This window comes from Calidris pugnax, unplaced genomic scaffold, assembly GCF_001431845.1.
Source record: "Calidris pugnax isolate Ruff unplaced genomic scaffold, ASM143184v1 scaffold18, whole genome shotgun sequence".
Taxonomy (NCBI): Eukaryota; Metazoa; Chordata; class Aves; order Charadriiformes; family Scolopacidae; genus Calidris; species Calidris pugnax.
Genome location: NW_015090812.1, coordinates 3,898,919 through 3,924,601, shown reverse-complemented (window position 1 = coordinate 3,924,601; position 25,683 = coordinate 3,898,919). Strand labels below are relative to the sequence as shown.

Sequence of the window (25,683 nt, the reverse complement as noted above, 5' to 3'; positions counted from 1 at the left end):
GGCGCGGCGGCGGGGCCAGCCCTTCGCTCGGGCCAGTCGGGGCGGGCAGGGGGAGGGCTGTGCCGCCGGGGCCGCCCCTCGGGGCTTTGACAGCGGCGCGGCGGGGAGCGGGGTCCGCCCGCGGGCCCGGCCGCCCCTCACGGCCTCGCCCCGCCGGGGCAGGGGAGGGAGCCCGCGGAGAGGGTCAGCACCTCCCTGCGCCCTGTCAGGGGGCCCGCATCGTCCCGGTGCCCGTCCCGGGGGTGAGGGGTGCCCGCGCAGGCCTATGGGCCATGTTTTCCCCTCACCCCCGCTGCCCGGGGCCTGGTCTCTTCCCCTTTGCCCACAGGACCCCCTGGCAAAACGCACTTGTGTCTCTGTGCCAGGCACACGACGGACAGGAGCCATGGGACACCCGCAAACCACCCAGCCACAGAACAGCCGGCAGCACCCTATAAACAACTTGTGTGCGGAAGCCACAGCAACTGCAGCGTGTCACGGAGGAGCAGCGGGAGAGAGCAAAAGCCTTGCCAGCGGCCTGGGCTTGGGAAGCAAGAGATAGAGCAGAGGTGGGTAGAACCTGGCCAAGACACCTCCTCAATGACACAGCTTCAGGTGCATCCGGTGCTCCCTTTCTGTGTGTTTCCATCCTACAGGTGCCTGGAGCTGGCCCACTCCAGCGGAGACAATTAAACTAGCTCAGAGCAGGCAGCATAGAGCAGTGACATTTGCGCTGGCTCCTCCTGGGCCAGCTCGGGTCTGGAAGCAATCTAGCTGGGTTTATTAGCTTGGGCCCAGTTCCAGGCGAACGCAGGCTGAGCTACGATGTGCAGCTTTGCAACCAGCGAGCTTTAGCAGCCCACTCTCTGCTGGCTCGGGGGTGCCTGCACCCTGCTGCCCTGCATGCTGCTTGTCGGCACAGGTGCAGCGCAGCAGGTCTGTCACACACTGAGTCACTCTTACCTTTGAACTGTCCTGGAGCCACCCGTGATTTGCACGGGTGTAAATCAGGCAGACAGCTGGTTGGAAATCACGCCTGTTCACATCAAACCTAAAGGAGAGGCTCAGGAGATTTAGCACAAGGAGGAGGGACAGCTACTGAACTGGCATCTTGCTACACCCCTTCTGAGGAGCATCCCGCAGCTAGATGACAGAAATCTTAATTGTCTTGCAGACAGATGCTGCACAAAGTGCCTCACAGTTTTATCCATCTCTTCCATAATATATGCCACCCTGCAGAGTAAAGGAATGGTCAAGATGGGAGGGCATGACTTCTTCTTGGCAAATGCTGTGAATGTTGTGGGTCTGGTGGGAGGGAGGCACCTTGCCATAAAAGACACAAGATCTTGAGATGTAACAAGCAGTTCTGGGAGCAGCAGTACTAACGAAGTCTTGTTGGCAGTGACTCTTCTCCTTCCTGCACAGCGTAGATGCCCTGAGGTCTACCAAAGAAGGAGCTTGCAAGCCTTTCCCCTCAATAAGGGCAGTAATAGGGTCCTTTTCTTCTCTAAGGCCACATTTTAAATTGTCAGAAATTAACGTCTCTCTGTCAGATGTGACTGAAAACTGGTCAATGTCCTCAGAATATGTTTGTGGGAGCAAGATGCTACAAAAGGGGAGAAATCCCCATCTTACCTCTGTAGAAAACAAACCTAAATATCAACTAGCTGGCACAAACACTGAATTTGAATGGTGATATCTTGGGGATTTATAGAAACAAAGTAAAAGTTTTCAGCGTAGGTTCTTCCTCTGCATGGCTGTTCTCTACAGCCACACACCACCTCCCGGTGCTTTGCCAACCTACATCTCATTCCCCAGTCCCATCCATCTGTGGGGCCCTCAGGACCGAGCTGCTCTTTCTCTTCCATTTGGAAAAGCTCAAGGCCCCTGGCAGTGCTACTAGAAACAGTACTTATTTAAGACCCAAATACACTGTGGTAACGGTCTTAACCCCAGTGACGTGAAGAGGCAGTAAAATTTACTGAAGGAAATATTATTCCAGGACACGATGTAACCGGGGTAATCCCACTGCTTCCAACGCAGGAAAAAACTAGTGCTTTTGTGGATCCTGACCACCGCCTCAGCTTGTGCAAATTATTACATCTCTACAGATACACACTGCCTGAATATGGAGGGGGTTTCCCAGAAAACAGGTAGCTTTGGATATATTGTGTAACTTCCTAGAGGGATTTTTGTTTCATGGCTAGGGATCTTCCCACAGCAAGCAGGAGAAAGGACAGACTTCAGCACCTCGGCTGCTCTGACCTCATTAACCCACCTCATTCTGCATTCCCTACCTCAGGCCACGCGTGTCCTGCTCCGAACGGCTGTTTCACTCTTTTTCTCACCATCACACCCAGAATATTCTGCAAAATTCCGGCAGGTGCCGCCACTCGCCCAGCAATAGCCCAGGGCTGGGCTGCTCCGCAGGCAGGAGGGGGCACAGAGCCTCCTCCACGCTCTGGGCACCCTCAGACTGTGGATGGAAATAAAGCCAGGAAGGCTTCAGATTGAAACGCATCACGTCTCCAAACTTCAAGAGCACGAAGCTTTCACAGCAAGGTACATTTCTCCGTGGCAAGTTATCTCATGTAGACTGCATAGCTCAAGCTGCAGGTACCCACATTCCTTCAAGAGGAAATGAAGCCCCATGGACTCAAACCTCTCCCACCACTATTTCCTCAGTTTCCAGCAAAACATTTGGCAGCTGCCCTGTGTTTGCTGGGACTATTGAGATGGGGATGCCCATCGTTGAGCAGGAGAAGCAGGCAGTAGTTGGACATCCTCCTCCAGACCTAGCCATGCCTGATGAGAGACTTGACACAGAATCACAGAATCACCTAGGTTGGAAGGAACCTTTAAGATCATCTAGTCCAACCATAAAAAACAAACAAACAAACAAACAAACAAAAGAACCCAACACTAAACCATATTCCCGAGCACCGTGTCAACTCGTCTTTTTAATATCTCCAGGGATGGTGCCTCAACCACTTCCCTGGGCAGCCCATTCTAATTCTGGATAACCCTTTCAGTGAAGAAATCTTTCCTTATATCCAACCTGAACCTCCCCTGGTGCAACTTGAGGCCATTTCCTCGTGTCCTATCACCTGTGACTTGGGAGAAGAGACCGACCCCCGCCGCCGTACACCCTCCTTTCAGGTAGTTGTAGAGAGCGATAAGGTCTCCCCTCAGCCTCCTCTTCTCTAGACTGAACAACCCCAGCTCCCTCAGCTGTTCCTCATAAGACTTACTCTCCATATCCCTCACCCTTCTTTGGATCTGCTCCAGCACCTCAATGTCTCTTTTGTGGTAAGGGGCCCAAAACTGGACACAATACCTGAGGTGAGGCCTCATCAGTGCCAAGTACAGGGGGACAATCACCTCTCAGGTCCTACTTACCATGCAGGCTAGGATACTGTTGGCCTTCTTGGCCACCTGGGCACATTGCTGGCTCGTGTTCAGCCTACTATTGACCAACACCCCCAGGTCTTTTTCTGTCGGGCAGCTTTCCACCCAGAGCTGTTCCAGACCAAGGACTCAGCTCCTTCTGCAAGTCCACAGAGGCAGGAGGAACAAGTGCTGGGAGGAGCCTCCCTGCTGAATCCGAAGATGCTTCATATGTTTCGGTTCTGGAGCAAAGGCCAAGCAAGTGCAGTCGTGGCTGCTAAGGCTGTTTTATGCCCTGGGTCACCATGACTTCACTGTATGCACAAGCTGTACCGCAAATACTGATTCACCCAATGTTGTCACTACATTCATGAGCTAGATGGGTGTCTCCCCTCCTTGTGTCCTTGTGAAAACCAGTCATTGGCCTCTCTCCCCATTACAGAAGTAGTATGGGGGGGACATTCACTCATATTAGCCTTCTTGTTCAACATTCCTGATTGCCAAGGGCTGTGGTCATGGGTCATAGCATGACCCACAGCTAGCCCAGTTGCCTCTTCCCTCTGTTAATGAAGTCACCATCACCAAAGCAGACCTTTCAGTTGAGGCAGACAGGCCATCTTCAGTCCCCAGAGCTAGTCCCTGGGGGTTGCTTCATTTCAAGTCGGATATAAAAGGGTCAGGTTGCAATTTGGAATAAAAAACATCCAGAGGAATACAACTGCCTGCCTGAATACCGTCTCCTTAGGTCAACTGGGAAGAACACAGGTAATAAGTAACCAGAGACTTGCCCATCTGCCCATTCATTCCTAGCTGGTGACCAAAGAAAAACAGTAGCCTAAGTCTAGTTCAGGCTGGGGTGACAGTTGCACTTCACAGCAATTAAGAAAAAGCCAGGACATAGACAATTGCTGGTGTAATGGTGCTAGTCATGCCAACTGGTGTCCTTGTAACCAGACAGCACTGAAACACCAACAAGTTCCCTGTCTCATGGTTCTGGGCATTGGTGGTGGTAGGTGATACCAAAACCAGCTCCTGGACCATGTTAGCCACAGAAACTACACAGCCTTCCATCACCAGAGCACAGTTAGTGTAACTATGCCCTGAGCACACACAAGGCCATATCTCACCAGGCCCAACTCAAAGCTTACGCAGAGCAGCAAGGATAAAAAGTTTAAACAAGTTTCATACTTCATTTTTTCCCTGCTGATACCAGCCAAGATCAGGTCATTGCCATAACAATAGTTTTCTCAGGGTCTACAGATGCTTTTGCAGACTCTCAGCCTCTGCTCCAGACAGCACGAGCCCCTGTGGTCACAGCCACACGAGTAGAGGCTTGAGATGATGCTGCCTGGGAGCTGAGTACACATGAGGACAAGGAGAGATCACCTGTAAAAGGTGAGGGAAACTGGAGGGGAGAAAGAACGCTAAATGAAGGGGATCCCAGTTCACCAAATCCAGTCCTCAAAGCATGCTCTTTACCTTTCTCAGGAACGGAAGGTTGTAACTGGCCTCAGCATTATGGCTGGTCACAAACCGGATCTTCGAGAAAATCAAAAGAAGCTGAAAACTCCAGTTCCCCGAGCAGTTCTTCTGAGGGAGGAGAAGAATGAAGCAGAACGGATACAGGTAAGGTGAGCTGCGCAGAGCAAACAAGCAGAGTTGAAGTATTAATCTCTCCTTCCCGTACTGAAATCCCTGCTTCTACTCCAGCAGGCAACAAAACTGAATTTCAAAAGGACACAATTGAAATTGTGAGGCCTTTGTGTGACTGTTGCAGTACAGACAGAGGTGGGAGGTGTTACCATAAGCATTCTGTTAGTGCAGGGCAAAACAAGCTCTCTGGTGGGAGAAATAACAAACTTTGTTATAAATAACCTGGTTGCAAACGAGCTGTCGATTCACACACAGCAGTTTATTTACAAAGGCATGCCAAGCCCAGACTTGTTTTTGTTTTAATTTACTGCACCACAGATAGTAAAAAAGAAACAACCAAACAAAAACTGAGCCAAGGGGATTGTCTCTGTAAGTATGCCCGTTTCTTAGAGATTGCCCATAGCCCTTTAAGGCAGCACAAACCCCTTTTTTTATAGTGGTTTTAAAATGACCTCCTAAATTAAGACAGCAGGGTCAAACTGACCACACATTATCTAGCGATGTACTCAACTATTGCCTCATAACATACAGATTTGTTTATAGCTCATGTAGTTAGGAAAAAAAAAAAATAAATTCCTCAGATCACTGTGACTTATCTTTTAAAAACAAGTCTCTTTTCAGTAACTAGCATATTTGGGGAAAAGCATATGGTAATCCTGAATCCACTGTCTTGCAGAGACTGCAAGAAACGACCAGCACCTCCAAAACGCACCATAATACTATGGATCTCTCCCTTCTTCCTGCCTCCCCAGTTAATTGGCAGATCATTCTAGAGGCTTTTGAGGAAGAAACACCATTAAAGAGGCATTCAACCAGCCTCCATTCAGGACGTGGTTGTTTACACCTGCAGTTAGCTTCCTCAAACACTCAACTGTATTATTTCTCTCCATCAGTCCATAAATAGATTCATCTCTCACACCATGCATACACAACACAGGTAGTAAAATAAACTTAAGTCATAAACAAACAAACAAAAAAAAAATCCAGGACAGCACAACTTAAGAATGTTCAGCTTGTAAAATCCAATCCTCAGCATTGGGACGTGCCAGGACTAGAATTACTGGTACGAGCTCGATTCATGCCTACTATAAATGAGTTATAGTACTGGCTTTATAGCATGGCCCCACACTCATTTTGCCTGGGGATCCCTATATTCAATGCACTGAAGATAGTGATTGCTGAATGAGCAGCTCGTCCCTCCTCTGTTCTCTCTTTGTTGGCATAGTGTCCGGACCACACATTGAATATATTTACTGCACATCGGCCAAGCCCTGCGCAGAATAAAGTGTTATTAATTTTCTCCAGGCCATTTCTTTGGTGTCCATCACTGCAGGAGCCTACCCATTGCAGACAGATACTTAATTATCATTATTGAAGGTGAGGAAGGGCAGGGTTAGACTAAACCCCATTTTACAACAGAGGCCCAGAAGCCAAAAGCTTTGGTTAGACTGCTAAACTTGTGACAAAGGCTGGCTGCTTCCTCCACCCCTTCCTCCAGGTTATTTAGCATTTCCCATGATTGTAGATGGTAGAGCACATTTCCAGTTCCATCGGTTAAACTCAACCTTTGGTGTCCCAAACAGAGCATCTGGAAACCGTGAGATTTGCAAAGAGTGGCCTCCCAAGAAGAGCTTCCTACTTCTGGAACTGACTTTTTAGGGGGACTACAAAAAGAAAAAATACACAGCAGAGAACTCTTATGCCATCACCACCTATTAGAAGAATCAGGTAGCATATCCAGCAGGGCACCCAGGGAACTGTTCCCCCTTGAACTTGTGTTTTGATCTCATGGCAGGCTCCAGAGACACCATGTTCATTTATCTCTTGACTGACTAGCTCTATTGCAGTCCCAAGATTTTTGCAAGGGCAGAAAGGTGAGGTCTTCTCCAATTTAGTTCTTGTCTTCTGCAATCAGAGTACGGTGTAGGTTTTGCTCTCTCAGGCTGTTTTCTCAGACACAAGGGAGCTGTGCAGTTTGTTTATAGCACAGGTTTGTCCAAAGCTGATATGCCAGATCCAAACCTCTACCATGAGTCTGCAGCAAGGGGAAGCAAAATTCTGATGCGAGAACATCCCCTTACAACACCAGAGCTTGGCAAACCACACTCCAGGTATGTCCACAGAACCCAACTGCATTTGATCCACATAGCAAACATGTTAACACAGCACTGCTGATGGAAAATATCAAGATGCAGGGGACAGAGGGTGTGTGGATAGCAGGCAGGGTCTCCAACTTGCAGCATCTATGATGATTCCACACAGACCTTCATCTTTTTATTGTATCTTTGTAGAAAGGTGGTGATGGGAGCGTGGCTGCCATCAGCTGTGAAGCTCTGCAGCTATGAAATGCCAGCCTGAGCATGCAAAGCACTGCAAGCTGCCATTGTTCATCCCCTGGGGAAAGGGGACAGCACTGCAGATGGCAAGAAGCACCCACACAGCTGAAGGTGCTCTTAGGACCACCTCATATGGATTCACATACACCCAACGCCCAGAAGCACCAGGCCTCCCCCCAGGCAGAGCATGGGATCCCACACACAGCCAGTTCCAGTAGCTGGGAGGGTCTGGTGAGGACACAGCCCACAGACCCCACAACTTGCCTGTGACTGAGCAGGGACCAGCAAATCCATCAGCAAGAGACTGATAGTTCCACAGCTGCAGCTGGAGGCATCTGGAGGGGTGCTCACCTTGCCCTCGGAGCCATACGTGTATCTCCGTAGGTGAGAAGACGGCTGTTGAGGGCCTTAAGACATGGAGCACGGTACGTACAATACAGCCTCTGTTCAAAGTAAGCAGCAACAGAATCGAAACCACTTCATTTCAAGGGTGCATTCAGGCCTTGAGCTGCAGTTGGCATCGAGACAATTCTCCAAAGTGGCAAAAGTGCTCCTGTTGAGGGAGCAAGTCCTGCCCAGCTCCCTCGGATACAGCAGCATGCAGCTGTTTCAAGGGACAAGCCACTGCATTTGTCCACCCACAGTCTGACTTTCCAAATTGATATATCTCAGAAAACAACACAGAATAGGGTTTTGTTCATATTTATAAGAGACTGCTTTAGAGCTAAAGCCTCTATTTCACTACTCCATTCTAACAGGAAAACAAAATCATCAGCATTCCACCTCCAGCTGCAGTGAAAATCATTTCAGACACCCTTGCCCACAGCCTACCTGTAGGGAGAGGCAGGTGAGTTCACAGGGTTACCAGAACAGCCATCAAACCAAATGCTATGGGTTTCCCTTGTGCATTTGGTATGCAATCCAGCCAGAAGATGCAGCTCAGCTTCGAGATGATTAAACAGATGAGAAATATTATCAGGCTTGAGGGATCCAATTTAACTGCAGTTACACAGGAACCAACTGTAAAAAGGCTTTATTTTTTTCCTCATTACCCAGAATGTAGAAATGAACTCGAGAGACTCTTCCCATACCTCACAGAGGCTTCACAGACTTATTATTTTTATGTTAAGACAGAAGTATATAAAAGGACTTGAAACACCAGCACAGTTGTCAGAGGAATATAATTATTCCCAAAGCCAGAACTAGAATAAGATGTTATCCCTGTTAGAGTTGTGTAAGCCACTTATTCCATCTTCAGAAGGCATCCAATGTACGCTTTATATTCTTGTACTTTGATTCATGAACATGAGATACCCTTAAAGATGCACTTTTAAGTACAGGCTTAAAAAAAAAAAAAAAAAAAAAGGAGTCTACAGGTCTTTAAGAATTGGAGCTTTTAAAGAAACCACAAAGCAATCAGCTTTTGAAAGCTCTTCTGTCATACACAGAGAATGCCATGAATCACGTGCACATTAGCAGATGTCATGTGCAAATCTCTACTGCAACACCAGGAGGACAGACCTCAAACACTTTGGCATCAAAAACTCATCGTACATTTTAAGCCTGTTGCTGACAGCCATAACGCTGTTAATTACAACTTGCAGCTTACAGTTGTGGGAGTGTTGCAGAAAACACCAGAGCAATAAAAAAAAAAACCAAACTCAAAACAATCCCCCCAAAACCAACCCCGAACATTCTGCACCTGTTTAAATGCCTGAAAAATTTATTTGAAAATTTCAGCTGAAGTGTTTGGGTCAACAGTTAACACCTGAGGTGAACATTCTGCACCTGTTTAAATGCCTGAAAAATTTATTTGAAAATTTCAACTGAAGTATTTGGGTCAACAGTTAACACCTGAGGTACCTGCTAAAGCACTGGTTTAACTCCAGGTGCACATTGCAACACAAGAAAATAAGCAAATTAAATTATTAAATAAGACAGGCAGGCAAGAGGCTTTGACATAGTAGTCAAACCTGTGGTAAAAGTTAAGCTTGGGGAAGTTTTAAAAGAGTTTGTGCTTAACCTCAAGAAACACCACAGTCCTAATTTCCACTATCAAATCTAAAAAAAAAATACATGTCTCTGTACTGAGGAAAGCAATATGCAGGTCTCATTGTAAATCTGAGGGGGGTTTCTCTTTTACTTAAACCTTACAGGCTCCCGAAAGATTTATTACTACGCAACCACTCCATCAGCTGATCATTTCATCACACCGACAGAACTGACACTGTGGCCATCTTCAGATCTTGAACCCTCCATCAAAAGAAAGCCCCAAAACCCATAGGACCACCAGCTGAAGAGAGCTGAAGAGAACTGAAGAGAACTGAAGGAAAACTATCCACGTTTTGTTTCCCCTTATCACACTAAATTAATTTGCAAGACCAGTTAGCTTACCTTCATCTCAAGGAAGTTACAGTAAGGTATTGCAGCTACATCTAAGCTCTTTATACATGTTTTCTAGTGTAGACACCACAGTGCTGGAGTCAGATTAAAAAATACAGTAGCTAATTTTCAAACAGATAGTTTTTAAAAATGCTTCTAGTGAAAAATATAACGTATGTTATTTTGAAAAAGTTGCATGTGCTGTGAACATCCTTCCTATCCACCTTAAAAGAAAGCTGTTGATGTAAAGTTTAATTCACAATATCATTACTTGGGAGTTTTACTAAATACAGTAATGTTTCTTGTATGTTTCAGTGTAGCTCAGAACTTCATTTCCTGGGTCACCTTAAAGATTAAATCCAAGCTGGTACCTTTTCCAGCAGTATTTGTGTCATAACGATGCCTTTCTGCACACCCATTTTGCTCTGAAGGTACATTTCCATCTTAGAGAAGAGTAGCATGTTTTATTCCAGAGCACATCTGTTCCCTACTCTTAAAGTACACACTTCATCTGCACTGAAAGTGTTATCAACTAAATTTATGAAACACTTAGGCACACTAAGTATCTATGTAAATCTCTACTCAGCCCTTTAACAGAAAAGGGTAGGGAAAGAATACATCGAGAAAAAGAGCGAAGGATCTGAGTGGCAGAGTAACTGCAGTAATCTCAAATGTCACAGTCTTACGTAAAATAAGAACTGACACTTTCCCATTTGTAACTGGTATTAAGAGGAGGCAAGATGAATTTTAAGAAAGTTTTATTATACAAAAGATGATCCAAACCCCAAAGAGCTCTTCTACAGCTCTAAGAGTTTTGTTCTTTGACCTGTACTTCCGTATGCTTTTCCAAAAAGCCAAGATAAAAAGGTTCATTAGTCCCATTTTCTTCTTACCGAGAGAGTTGGAAAAAAAAAATCGTAGCTACATCAAAATCTGTTATTTATTCTTTGTATTCCAAGAACTGCTGAAGTCTTTTCTTATGTTCTGCAGACACTTGCACTGCACTGAAAACAACAAATGTAGAACGTAAGATTTTACAGTAAATGTAATACACCACAAAAGTAAAGTCTCACATCAAAATTAAGTATACACTGAAATCAACACAATTACACTGGAGCTAAATTTTAGAAAACCCAGCTGTATGAAAAGCTTAAAAAAAAAAAAAAAAAAAAGAGGAGTCTACAGCTCTTTAAGAATTGGAGCTTTTAAAGAAACCACAAAGCAATCAGCTTTTGAAAGCTCTTCTGTCATACACAGAGAATGCCATGAATCACGTGCACATTAGCAGATGTCATGTGCAAATCTCTACTGCAACACCAGGAGGACAGACCTCAAACACTTTGGCATCGAAAACTCATCATACATTTTAAGCCTGTTGCTGACAGCCATAACGCTGTTAATTACAACTTGCAGCTTACAGTTGTGGGAGTGTTGCAGAAAACACCAGAGCAATAAAAAAAAACCCCAAACTCAAAACAATCCCCCCAAAACCAACCCCGAACATTCTGCACCTGTTTAAATGCCTGAAAAATTTATTTGAAAATTTCAGCTGAAGTGTTTGGGTCAACAGTTAACACCTGAGGTACCTGCTAAAGCACTGTTTTAACTCCAGGTGCACATTGCAACACTAGAAAATAAGCAAATTAATTTAATAAGCCAGGCAGGCAAGAGGCTTTGACATAGTAGTCAAACCTGTGGTAGAAGTTAAGCTTGGGGAAGTTTTAAAAGAGTTTGTGCTTAACCTCAAGAAACACCACAGTCCTAATTTCCACTATCAAATCTAAAAAAAAAATACATGTCTCTGTACTGAGGAAAGCAATATGCAGGTCTCATTGTAAATCTGAGGGGGGTTTCTCTTTTACTTAAACCTTACAGGCTCCCGAAAGATTTATTACTACGCAACCACTCCATCAGCTGATCATTTCATCACACCGACAGAACTGACACTGTGGCCATCTTCAGATCTTGAACCCTCCATCAAAAGAAAGCCCCAAAACCCATAGGACCACCAGCTGAAGAGAGCTGAAGAGAACTGAAGAGAACTGAAGGAAAACTATCCACGTTTTGTTTCCCCTTATCACACTAAATTAATTTGCAAGACCAGTTTTCATCTCAAGGAAGATGAAGAGAACTGAAGGAAAACTATCCACGTTTTGTTTCCCCTTATCACACTAAATTAATTTGCAAGACCAGTTAGCTTACCTTCATCTCAAGGAAGTTACAGTAAGGTATTGCAGCTACATCTAAGCTCTTCATACGTGTTTTCTAGTGTAGACACCACAGTGCTGGAGTCAGATTAAAAAATACAGTAGCTAATTTTCAAACAGATAGTTTTTAAAAATGCTTCTAGTGAAAAATATAACGTATGTTATTTTGAAAAAGTTGCATGTGCTGTGAACATCCTTCCTATCCACCTTAAAAGAAAGCTGTTGATGTAAAGTTTAATTCACAATATCATTACTTGGGAGTTTTACTAAATACAGTAATGTTTCTTGTATGTTTCAGTGTAGCTCAGAACTTCATTTCCTGGGTCACCTTAAAGATTAAATCCAAGCTGGTACCTTTTCCAGCAGTATTTGTGTCATAACGATGCCTTTCTGCACACCCATTTTGCTCTGAAGGTACATTTCCATCTCAGAGAAGAGTAGCATGTTTTATTCCAGAGCACATCTGTTCCCTATTCTTAAAGTACACACTTCATCTGCACTGAAAGTGTTATCAACTAAATTTATGAAACACTTAGGCACACTAAGTATCTATGTAAATCTCTACTCAGCCCTTTAACAGAAAAGGGTAGGGAAAGAATACATCGAGAAAAAGAGCGAAGGATCTGAGTGGCAGAGTAACTGCAGTAATCTCAAATGTCACAGTCTTACGTAAAATAAGAACTGACACTTTCCCATTTGTAACTGGTATTAAGAGGAGGCAAGATGAATTTTAAGAAAGTTTTATTATACAAAAGATGATCCAAACCCCAAAGAGCTCTTCTACAGCTCTAAGAGTTTTGTTCTTTGACCTGTACTTCCGTATGCTTTTCCAAAAAGCCAAGATAAAAAGGTTCATTAGTCCCATTTTCTTCTTACCGAGAGAGTTGGAAAAAAAAAATCGTAGCTACATCAAAATCTGTTATTTATTCTTTGTATTCCAAGAACTGCTGAAGTCTTTTCTTATGTTCTGCAGACACTTGCACTGCACTGAAAACAACAAATGTAGAACGTAAGATTTTACAGTAAATGTAATACACCACAAAAGTAAAGTCTCACATCAAAATTAAGTATACACTGAAATCAACACAATTACACTGGAGCTAAATTTTAGAAAACCCAGCTGTATGAAAACCTATGTTCCAAAAAAAAGACAAAAATGTGTATTAACCCTTAAAACTGGCAATTCTTACCCTCAACAGCTTCCACTACCAAGACACTTGACCCTAGAAACCTAGCCTATTTTCTTACCTCTAAACACACACAAGCAATTAACTTGCAAGAATGATTTAGGCAAGAAATAATCTCTTATAACAATCTCTCTTGTATATCTAGCACTTCCAAACTGAGGAACATTTCACCTCCACAGAGAGAGATGGGCAGATACTGCAGGAATTTTCAATCCCGCATACGAAGAGGCCAAGTTTTAAAGCCTGCCTGCTGGGACAGTAGCTGAGAGTGAGCCATCTGACAACCAAGAAGCAAAGGGAATTTGAGCACTTGGACTCTTCATAGGATTCTCAGGATTCTCTCCCTACAGAACAGACAATTGTCTCTAGTTGGTTTACTTTCTTTTCAATAGCGAAGATTTATTAAATGAGTGGTATTCATGGACTGCTTCGAAAGAGTTCATGAAAAGTCACTAGGAAAAATTGCCCAGAAATCTATGAATAATAAGTTTCTAAGGGGAGGGGCAGATATCTACATAAGGATTTAAGGTTCCGCATATCAAAAAATACTAGAATACCACATAAGAATAATGACATGAAGGGGTTTTTGCCCAAACTTCCCTTTTCACAATAATGTAAATTAAAACCAAAATTTAGCCAGCAATCAATCACGAAAAAGGTCTTACTTCAGGTGTTCTCCAAAGACGGTCGTTATCCGGTACAGTGCTGTTCTCAGAGATGCTCTAAGTGCAAATCGTAGCGTTTTGTAGGATGTGTCCACCAGACTTCCTGAAACCCTGGGGGGCTTGCTAGAAACGTGAGGCAGTTTGAAATATCTGTCTACAACCTGGTTGAGAAAAACATAAATGAACTTGTTTCATCTGTTCAATGATTTCATAATGTAACGAACAGTATGTTTATATCAAATAAAGCAAAAAGAAAGTGCAAGTTCAGAAATCCCACCAAGACACACAAAAAAAATGTATTGGCTTTTTTTTTCCCCCTGGTGCCTGTTCTTGGAATAGATTGCACTGAAGAACTTTAATAACCTCTACATTCTTTCCAAGAATCTCCATTAAGGCAGTGTAAAATGATTATGTCAATAGGACACACATAGCCTTGGAAACACATCTGGATTTTTTTCAAATACACATTACACAAACACCAGTAATTGGACTTAGTATTAGTAGAGAAACATGACACAGATCTTATCTCCTGTGATTTGCAATGTCTCTAAGTGCTCCAGGTTGCACGAGGAATTGTGTACAGCCAAATAAAGATTAAGTCATAACACTATATTTTATGCGTAGTTGGAAGTGCTGCATCCCTGAAATAAGGTCTTTAACTGAGCATAACGTTCCACTTTTTTCAAATTAAACATTCCGTTAAAAACATGCTTTCTGTTTCTACATTTTAATAAACTAACAAAGTTTTTATTCAGCTGTTTCACAATGCACATAGCACAAAACAGCAACCAGCTGTTTTGTTTAGATAAACTGCAGAAGAAAAGCCATTTACAGTGGTAAGAAACTTGAATGTTATGACTGGTCACCAAGGAAAAAATATGAAATTAATAAAACTCCTCCTCTTCTCCCAAACTTTTTCTGCAGTAAGGAAAAGTTAACAGTTTTTACCTCCTGAAGAGTCAGTAAAGTATTCAGGATATTTGGCAGTGTAGTCTGGACAACTCCAAATTGGTCTTCAGTAAAGGAGGCTGCTACCAAATGAGACAGACCTTTTAAAAAAAGAAGTTTGTTATAATTACTGAATTCTCAGCTTCTGAAGCACTAGATTATGGTTTGCCTGAAGATACTACTAGTGTGGCAGAATTCTTCAGTATTTACTGCAGCCAGATGACATAGTTATCTCAGGACTTGGCTTTCTTCAGGACCAAACCAGTCAGTGGTTTGAGCAGTGGACAATAGTTTGACATCGATGACAAGGCAAGAAAAATTATACATAAAATAAATTTTAAAGAAGCCTTGGCTCCCTCTTGCCACTACTCTGATGAGAGCTGAATCTGACATCAACTAAGAGACAAATATTTCACAATTCTTCTCACCATAAACAAACATTGCCAGATCACTTCACTTGCCTTGGTCAGCTTGTATAAGAACTCTCTGCTACTTAGAGCTTAAATCAAGGTTTCCTTCAAAGTCCCTTCTCAGTTTACTTTTTTATCATATTTTATAAATTTACAGCTTAGCCCTCTGCCCTTAGTTAGAACACAAATGGTATCATCTGCTTTTCTGCAAACTGTACGTGTCGTTCCCATCTCCTGACTCCATGTCCCAACTCATCGCCTTCAGTCTGACACAGCCATAAAACATCTAACCTAGGCAAAAAGACCAACTTTGGCAGAGACAAACCTAATAAAAGATCCCATCAATACTTGTGTTTTCTCATGAGTTTGAAACAATCAAGAAAATCCCGTAGTGCAACCAGATATTGTCATTGTTCTTTTAATTCTCTGTGGACCATCCTTTTCCATTTATTTCTTAAGGTACTAGCTGAGTTACTCCCTCCCTCTCTCCGTGATTAATGAGGACTCAGAGCCTTTAGTCAGAAAAGCTGTTATAAAAAGATATCATAAATCTGTTACTGAAAAAAATGTACAAGCAATGCATGATTTCACCTGGGAGAGAAGCAATGGAAAACAAGTTTAGGAATCTCTACCAAACCTCTACGGAATGTAAACTAAGAGATCTCACATGGGATCTCAAAGCTAACAAGTCAATTAAACCTTTATTCGTGTTGGTATCTGAAATGCAGTCAGGTTTTTGTCAAAACAGATTCAAAGATTTTAATTCCGTTGTATTTATAAAGCACAGAGGCCCAGAAACCTGGAATTGGATCCTTTTAGTTGTAGTTCCATGAGCCAACAGAGTGGATCACCTGGAAAGTGCTTACCTCCCAACGCCCAGATGTGCATTTGGGCATCAGAGAAGACAGCCTGGATGGAGGCTTCAGGGTGCTGAGAAGAAATCAAAAGCATTCTGAGTGCACTTGACAAACTATCACCAAAATTGCAGGTTTCAATTAAGGTATTACAAATTTGATGGGGTTGTCTCCCTCCCCTCAGAAAAGACCTGAAAGGTTGACAGATCTCAGGGGAATACCCAGAAAAATCTGATTTTTTAAGAAACTACTTTTTTTTTTTTTTGACAGGAGCTGCCAACAAAGCCATAGTTATGCATATGAACTTAAAGGGGAAAAAAAAATAATCTTAGCTAACTAGTTTTCAAGGGCTAATTAGGCAATATAATTCCCCTCTGCCTATTTCATGATCTTGCTTGTGTCTGTCTCCGCTCCAGTCTATAACTGATCAGAAAACACTGCTGTACATGTAAGCATAAACCATTATGACATATGCAGAACAGATCTGCATAAAAAAAATATATGATCTCTACTTGCAGGAAACATTTAAATCCCTGAAAAACAAAGATCAAAATTAGAGGGAGATGCTTCTGGAAAACTTTGAGTTATTGTTCAATTACGCTACGACAAATACCCAATTCCTTTTTTGTGTAAACACTATGCAAGTTTCTTTTAACTATTCAAAGTTCACCTGAAAAGTAGTAGTAATATCAGTACCACTATTTCCTAAGGAGAAATTCCCAACATTCTAGCTACCACTTTTCCCACAAAGGAAAACTATAAAGAATTTATTTGGTACACTGACCTAGCAAAAAGTAGTTAACTGAATTTTAAAATTAACTGGATGCCATGTCATCTTACAATTAATATACTGAGACATTATTAAGTGCACTTAAGTTCTCAGTTAAGTTTTAACTACTACACAATTCTTTAAGCAAAATCCATTTTATAACCACATGAGTTTAAACAAGTATTATTATTCTTTTTTATGCAGGTATGGGACACTCCTGCTATGAAGCTTGTAATAAGTATGATGTTGTACTTATAGAAAACCTTAGATTAAAAGAAAGGTTTTTAGAGCTGTTAATATACGCAAACTGTACAGAGCACCGCAGCAGAACCCATATGCTCACACAGTTCTAGTCCATGCTACTCAGTCACAAAACACAGGATGATAATTACCTTGCTGAAGAAATACATTATCAGCACTCGTTTGGACAAGAAGTTTTTTATCTGGAAAGAAACAAAAGATTGAAAAGATAATCTGTATTTATCTGAGGGTATGCACAACCCTCCTCAACCCTACCATCTCCTTGGAGTGGAAAGGGATTGGGGCGCAGGGGGAAGGATTTTCATTATGTAAGCTAATTGGGGAAGGAAGTATTCATTAACAAAAATGGAAAGTTCTTTCAGAAGAGAGAACCCCACTGGCCGTAACCTCTCCATACTGCAACTTTTACTTTACCTGCTCTTGCTTGTTCTGAAGCCACGTGTAAATAAAGCTTGGCTGTACTGCCTCACTGCCAGCTCTTGCAGCAGAGAGCACTGGGAGGGATTCGTGGTGGGAGCCATTCATTTGTAAATCTACAAGAGAAATATAGCATCTTCAGAAAAACTGGTTGCTTTCACTTTAATCCTCAAGATACAGATCTCTATTGACACACCTACTACACTTAATGACTACAAGGCTAAAAACAGTGCTGTGGAAGAATCTCTACCTGAACCTGATGTCCACAGCTTTAGTCGCCTTCTCATGACATGAGGACTCTGGACTGATCCATACCAAGGAGAGTTTACATCCAGAATTCCCATCTTGCCATTTAAAGCTGGTGAGCCAAAAGGTGAACTGACATCAGACCCGGGTGATGTCTTTAGAGGCGTGAGGGATGATTTAACCAGAGAAGTCATGGAAGCTCTGGGAATGACATTAGACCTCGGCGACTGGAAAGACACGTCTTCTGCCCCAACAGCTCCTAATGACAAACAAAATGCTGCATGAAGACAAACAGGCTGGCATGTGTGAAATAAAAGACAGGTTTGTTACTTGATTGCTATTTCAACAGCCTTTCTATCGTTAGAGCTTTTATTAAAGGGCATTGTTTCCACTGCGGTTTTGCAAAGAAGTACTTATTCAGATGAACATGAAGCGTTTTAAAAGTTTATCAGTTTAAGAACAGCAAGTGATGAGAAGGATCCCCGTGGATTCATTTACTTTTCTCCTTTTGCTAGCTAGCATTACTACACCCTGGTACAGATCTACACAAAGTGTGTTCTTAGGATTAAGTACCAGAAAAAAAAGGCTACCTATAGAAGAATGGCTATTCTTTCTGATTCTGCTTGGTACATAAGAGATGTCAGTCACAAAATCAGCAGCACTGGAAGAAATTCACCCCTCACATACCAACAGTCCCCTGCTGTTCCCAGGGCACTGGTATCCAAGGCACTGACTGCTCAGGGATTCAATTACCTGGCAGCCCTTGTGCTAACGCAGTTCTGCTGCCAGAAACGATGCCTATGTCTGGCATGTAAAACACCCAAAATGCTCGCAGGCTGCACACAGATTCAGATTGGATTTTCTTATTCTACAGTGGTATTAGTGAATACACTGATATATACTACATATTCGAAGTATCCACAACAACAAAACAAAAACTAACTTTACTATCTCAAACTCATCATCATAAGAGCAGCTATGCAAATTACAAAGCATCTCTTGGCAAGGCTTAAGTCCTCCCTCCGTTAGGTTCAATCACTTACTAGAACTATACTAATTATTCTTTCTTAATTCATGCAAGCACGGAAAAAATACTGTACTGAACATAGCATCATGCAAAGCAAACAAACTGAGTAAACATGATCTTTCCAAGTTCTCTAGTTATTTTGGGATTATTCCAAGCAGAATACCTAAAATGAAACCGGGGAGAGACTATTTTGTTTGCATTTATTTGCAGAAAGCCCCGTGACTCATTTTCCCCACACAACTTGATTGAGACGAAGGTACCCGTGTAACCTATCGGTACTTTCATGCTTTATTGCGAGCGTTTCCCTCACGTACCTGGAGTCTGTGGAAATCCTTTGGGCTCTCCTGCTGGCTGCTTCGCTCTCCCATTTGCTGCTGCAGCTTCCTGCTGGGCGACCAACCTCTTGGTCAGATCGCTCAGAAGACTCAAACACTCCTTGGATATTGCAGTCCAGTTGTGCGGGTGCCCACCTAGGAGTACACACACACAAAGGAAATGCTGGAGGTGTGTTTAACCCAGATGCTCATCCTTGTGTCTATTCTGACAGTGCTCTCAGCATAAGGTTCAGAGGTCATAGTATTTTTAAAAAGACACAGTGCATTTTCACTGTGACAGTTTATTTGTATGGAGAGGAAGATGAAAACACAGACAGTCTCTACCCTGTCAATGGCTAACTCTAAAAAGACTGCAGTGAAACCCTCTAAGCAAGAAGGAAAGGTAGGCAGCTCAGCCCATCAGATCTGAAATCACTAAACAGCTAAAATGAACAAAGCAGTATCAGTGGTGATAGTAAACAGTTTTGAAGTAGTACAAACACTAGCATTCCTGATGAGGTGTAACAAAAAGTTCCTGGAGGCTATTAAGCAGTTGTAATTGAACTTCTCTGCCATATCTTTGTATATAGCAACAGGCTTGAATACTAATTGAAATTATAGCCATTGTTTGATTTCACGACTCTAATGGTGACTCACTATTTATGCTTGATTTCACCTCATTCACATCTGAGCATTGGGCTTTCATACACATCTGTTAGATTATACACTCTGGACTATTTGACTGGGGGTGTCAAGAGGACCCCGCTTTCAATATCCTAAGACCTGTGTTTCCTCATGGCTGCTGTTTAAATCAAACAACAGGCACCAATTTGTTGAGTTTAGTAGATGAAACAATACAAATATAGAAAATGAAGCATCCTTTTGGAAAAGGCACCACAGGGATGAGGCCTCCTGGCTTATATAGCAGGTCTCTCAACATGAAATACCGTCTAAAAGCATTTGAATAACATTTTTAATAAAAGTAAAAGAACCAACATGAAATATTTTCTATAATTACCTGGCTGACTAAGGCTAAAGACTTCCTGTCGCCGAACAGGAGAGTACTGGGAAAGTAACATCAAGTCTTGTAAGGCTAAAAACTGCAAGGAAAGAAGAGGGTTTTAGTGCATGAGAAGTCCAATATATTTGCTGTAAAAAAAAAAATTTAGTTCTCCATACAAAAGCAATCCCTAGCAAAGAATGAGTTCACACAGATTAACCCCAGCCACTAAACAGAAAAAAAATGAGGCAAATGACTGTGCACATCCCCAGAATCACGCTGGATGGCGCTGCTGAGTTAGAAAGAGCTTCAGAGAACTTTATTAAATGACATTTCTCTGGAGTTAAAAAAGACCTAACACTATTTTTTATCTTAACAGCTCAGACAGAAAGACCCTAAGATACAAAAAAAGTCTAAGGAGAGAGCTGTTTTTTCAAGCCAGAGCTCAACTGCAGCGCACCACACGATACCTGACCTAATACTGCTTTTTCATGACTTTAACTAGTCAACATGGCAAACAAAAAATTACTAGATCTCTCACACTATGCAAGATCCAATTATCAATTGGACACTTTAGTAACAGCTGGGATCATAAATTAGATGACTTCTACTTTTAACAGTGCTGTGCTCGACCCTCCTTCGTCCATCCTTTGATAATACAGCAAAGCTTAAAAAGGGATTCAAATGGATTAGAGCCTATTATATCTCCAGTCTTATCAGAGATCTGTAAAACCAGTAAAAGTGGATTTTGCATGTGCTGGTGAATATTCTTATCTTTATTTGCATAATACTTCTTATATGAGGTCTCCAATTTCTAAGTATTATAATCAGTAAATCCCATTAATGATTACCATAGTCAGACGAAAATTACTCTTCTTTACTCACTTTTTAAGTAGTCTTTTAGTATTGTCTTTATAAATAATAATAAAAAAAAAAACAACTTCCAAAAAAGCATAGAAATAATTTTTCAATTTCAAGAGAGAACACACACTTAAGAGCTCAAATATAAGTAGCAGGGGCTACTTATATTATACTTAGGAGTATTAAGAGCATACAAAGGTTTGACAAAACACATGCTTATCTGACAAGACTTAAAGCTGAAAAGGTTTAAAAAAAAAACAAACCCTGAATGTCACTAACCTTTTGTTTTTGCCTCACTACATGATAATATACTTATGCTGCAAGCAAATAGGTCTAACTTAACGAATCTGTCTTCAGCTTAAAGGGAACAGTGTGGGGAGCACCAGCAGATGTCACTACTAAACAAATTTTCAGCATTAAGTGTAACCTCGAGTGTCCTGAGGCAGCTTTTTAAAGAAGGAGCACCTCAGTTAAAATAACCAGTACCTGGAAGATGCGACCGCGTGCTTTGAGAAACACCTCCTGAGCAGACAGGTGGCTAGGAAGAGGGTGGGAATTCAATTACCTTTATAATGAGGGGAGGGTTGCTGCTTAGGATTTTAGGCAGGCACTGGTCTGTCTCCTCAGCAAAAGTTGGCTGGACAGGAAAATGATGCGTCTAAACGTAAACATCAAAAGTTGTGTTATACACAGCAAAACACAAGAAAACCATATGGAAGTCCACACCTGATATCTTACTTCTCAGATGAATGATGAATTAGGACAGCACACACCCCATTCCTTCAACATTAAACTAGCCTGAAATTTCCAAGATAAAAACACAAAGACTTTACTCCTTACATTTAAAACTGAAAAATCTTAGAAAATTCCTATATCTTTATCTTCTATGTACCCATATAATTCATAGCTAGGGGCATCACATCATTATGAAAAGAAATTCCTCTAACCACATACCCAGGGGAAAAGTTAGTGACAACACATTCAGATACAAGACTGAAATTTAAACTATAATGTCTATATTTAACAGTGTAACCACTCTGGTGAAGAACTGAGGGTTCTTTTACCAAATAATAAAAGATTTATTAAAATTTTTCTTTTGCACTGTTTTGCTGATAAATTAATGAATTCTTCTCATCATGATATTAATATTCTGTGTTTTAATAGAATTTCTCCTTGTGGCTACAATATTTAAAATGTGAACAGCAGCTCTTAAATTGTATCAAACATTGCATTTTTAAACAATATTTAACACGGACCATTTTAGGCACAGATTACCTGCCAATTTTGGGTTACTGCACTCATTTTACGTATCACAGCTTTATTCTCCCCTGTTTCCAACTGCAAAATTGAAATTTAAGGTAGCAATTGCTTACAAAGTGTTAATAGAGTGACTTCATGTGGATTAAATTTACAATGTCTTTCCTGACTTTTCAGTTAACTCTACACAAATATTTACAAACAGCTTTGGAAGCTTTTTAGCTCTTAAAAAACAAATCATGTAGATAAAGAAATACTTTGTTTGACAGTCAAAAGGTCTATTTTATACCTTCACAGATGGATGTTTATTTTGTCTTCCAGAGCTTTATATGCAATAAAAAAAATCGCAGGCACCGACACCCAGCATTCATTCACTGGTGCTTCAACTACTATCCTTTGAAAAAGGTTGTTCACACCTTGTAACTGCTGTTGGAGCTGTCTACAGACTCTGACCCATCATGACATCAGTTTTGCTTCACTCCTTAATCTTTTCTCGTGCAGACACAACTAGACCTTTTTAATTAAAGCCAACACTCCAAGCACTATATGCCACTTCATCCTGTAGGAGCGTTTTGCATCATTGCACTGGTCCAGGATTTAAACCTCGCTTTTTTCTTACTAACCCACAGTCCAGTAACATTAAAAAAAAAAAAAAATCAAGGGAGATGAACAATTTTTTCCTCTGTATTCTTACAAAGAAATATCTGGATTAGTCAACAAAGACCAAGTCTTCTCCAATTCTCTGTTGCCAAGACTTCTTTTTTTTGCCTCTTCAATCACAGTCTCACATTTATCCTAATATGATTCATTATATATTTAAACAGTCTTTTTTTAGCAATATTAATTTGTAACTTTATGATTGAATAAAAAGGGAAAAGTGTCTTAATTCCCAAGACTGCTTGAAGTCTATTTTAATACCGCAGCCTGCTTTGCAGGCCAAAGCGGTCCCTGCTTCGGAGAGCTGTGTACTTTGATGGTTTGCTTAAATTTGAGATTTCGAGAGCTCAGCTCGCAGAAAACGGACAGCATTTTGTTTCCTTTCATATTGTAAAATTAGATTGAGAGCTGTGGAGTCCCTGGATGTTCTCTTTCCATGTAACCTCTAGCTGTTTGTCACAAGCCTTTAGCTATTCTCACACTCAAACACCAAATCACTGCACGGAAACACACGTGGAGACCAAGCTCTGCAGACACCTACGGGCCCTGCACTGGCTTGTCTGTCTTTACACCTAAAGAGGACAAAGAACATGGTGCAGACTCCATGAGGCATAATGTGGTTCTTTGTTAAGGTGGCCCCAACAGCTTCTGCGTGGATTTAGCATCAAACACGAACAGGAGAAAGGGGACGTGGAAACAGAAGTAGAGGAGAGTAAAAGGAGGAGGTGGAAATAACAAAGCATTGCTGTAAACCTGTTAATTTGTAAGCAGCATAGATTTGTGCTACAGGAAGAGGAAGGGGGAGTCAGTTAACATCCAGCCTCTCTCATCTGTTCAGTTATCAGACACTACCTGCGGTGCATGCTTTGAAAACTTCAGAATTTGTAATGTTACTTCCTAATAAAACTGCTTTTGAAAAGAAAATATTGTCTGTGAAATGCTTATTTTGTATTGTCTGTGAAACACCTTTAGCACTGTCACCCAATACTAACCTCTGTGGCGTAGATTTTGAAGAGTAACCACGCAATGTACCAGGTAATCAGAAGAAATACCCCACATAACCAGGCATGGTAAAACAAGGAGAGGTCCAGTAAGCCAGTCAGAGTGTCAAGAGGATGCAATTTACTGCAGATAAAAGAACCAAGAAGATGCAAGTATTTTTATTATAGAAGACATCTATCGTAACCTGTTACAATAATTGCAACAATAAAGTTGCAATTTTCTTTTGCAAAGACAGTTTCTTAAAGATGTTTGAGATTTCATCTTTTAAAGACTATCATCATTTAAAGACGTTTGACATTCCATCATTTCTTTAATTCTTTTTAATTTTTAGATGAACTTAAGAAAAATTAATGAAATCAAGGAAAAGAAAATAAGTATAAAATAAATAACAACGATTACGGGTTTAGCCAATTAAGGTATTAAGACTCCAGTTTCTCTATTTTAAAACAAATTGCAGACTCAAAACTGAAGCGATGCCCTCCCAAAAACCACAGAAAAGCAGATAAAACACACATAGGCGATTTGGAGAGATGTGCCTTTCTAATACTTTAGAGACTTAGAGGGATGAAGGAACCGGAGCGGATTTCTTAATGACTACAAGATGTTTCCTACAAGGGGATGTTGGTTCCTTTTGGATCCATCTCAGAAGTACCCAACGCTCCCCACATTCTGTGTGGGGACACAAGGAACCCCAGTCCCACTGGACACACGGAGCCAGCTGTGAAGCTGGACTCCTTCAGCAAAGGGAGACGTCAGCAATATTCTCCTGCACAATTTCAGCAGCACAACGTACAACCCACCTGTCTATGTGGAGATCCATCGTGGTGCTTATCCACACCTTTGGGATGTAACCTAGGGATCAAAAAGAAACACTGAAACAAATATAACACTGCAAAACACTGTAACAGGCCAAAAAGACAAAAGAAGAATTTATGTATAGAGACAAGAGACTGGTCTTTTAAGATGCCTGCACCAGGAAACAATCTGCCTTTGGGCTTGTTTTTTTGTGGCTTGTTTTCAACAGAAACAAGAGAAGGAAAAAAGGTTTCAGGCCAGCAACTACACATTGAGACCTTATCTTTTATTGCTAGCTTCTCAGCATCAAGTTATTTGTGTTTCCTCACTAAGAAAAGAGGGTTAATAGTAATTTAATATTAATCTTCACTACAGTTCAGGCAGCAGCAGAGTGCTTTTAAAGACTTAAGGAAACTGATATAGAACCACCATACTCCTAATTTATCACCTAATGCAAGTGGAAACCATTCTAACATATTTTGATATCATTTAGGAGGATAACTACAACCACAACATAAAAATTTTCCTCATTTTTAGAAAGTCCACTGCAATCATCTTCATCAGCACGGATTTTTTTAACCATAGTTTTAAAGACCAAATTTCAGTTTCATATAGGAAGGAGCCATACTGCCTTTGTCTCCCCAACTTCCTCTCAATAATACAAAAGGTACTTAAGAATAAAGCCAAAATGCTGGTTTTTACTAAAAAAAAAAAAAATTAAAAAAATGTGAAAATATAGCAATATTGCATATACCAAAGTCACAACCACTCCTGGTATGTCAGGTTCAGCTCTGTCTCACTGAATTTCCAATACCAGGCAATGGAAGGAACAGTCCCAAGCATAAAGATGTTTACCCAGTTCCAAAAATATTTGGGAACATTTAAAGAAAAAAGGGAATATAAATTACAAATTTAGAAATTTTTTTTTAAATTGTTTTCAGATTTATAATCTTTTTGCCACAAATCAAGAGGGGTATGTAAACACTGACCCAAAGTATCAGGTTTCTAAATCTACACTTGTAAATTTGGTAGCTTCTCTTCCAAATGCAAGTTACTTCATCCCTGCCTG

General features: G+C 41.4%; 1 protein-coding gene and 1 long non-coding RNA gene across 2 annotated transcripts; one reads left to right on the top strand and one right to left on the bottom strand.

The window, feature by feature from the left end:
- The first annotated feature begins 176 nt into the window (after positions 1 to 176).
- On the top strand, positions 177 to 10,789 carry LOC106886171. Its single transcript, XR_001411602.1, has 3 exons — positions 177 to 548; positions 4,855 to 4,992; positions 9,512 to 10,789. It is a non-coding gene; the product is annotated as an uncharacterized LOC106886171 (long non-coding RNA).
- Positions 10,790 to 12,668: 1,879 nt separating this feature from the next.
- Positions 12,669 to 25,240, bottom strand: LOC106886201 (nucleoporin NDC1-like). The gene is made up of 13 exons (XM_014938933.1): positions 25,210 to 25,240; positions 24,620 to 24,671; positions 23,810 to 23,942; positions 21,469 to 21,561; positions 20,061 to 20,142; positions 19,043 to 19,198; positions 17,706 to 17,960; positions 17,453 to 17,571; positions 17,170 to 17,220; positions 16,021 to 16,084; positions 14,745 to 14,845; positions 13,797 to 13,957; positions 12,669 to 12,931 (listed from the first exon to the last, which is right to left on the bottom strand). The coding sequence occupies exons 1-13, from the start codon at positions 25,238 to 25,240 to the stop codon at positions 12,868 to 12,870; spliced, it is 1,362 nt and encodes a 453-aa protein (XP_014794419.1). The 3' UTR covers positions 12,669 to 12,867.
- Positions 25,241 to 25,683: the final 443 nt, after the last annotated feature.

Excerpts from the sequence above, each read along its gene's own strand:
- LOC106886201 (XM_014938933.1), bottom strand. The coding sequence starts at position 25,240 with ATGGCTCCTTCCTATATGAAACTGAAATTTG. Across the intron at positions 17,221-17,452 it reads TTCAGAACAAGCAAGAGCAG|ATAAAAAACTTCTTGTCCAA; the intron begins GTAAAGTAAAAG and ends GTTTCTTTCCAG. Across the intron at positions 13,958-14,744 it reads CTTTACTGACTCTTCAGGAG|GTTGTAGACAGATATTTCAA; the intron begins GTAAAAACTGTT and ends TTTCTCAACCAG.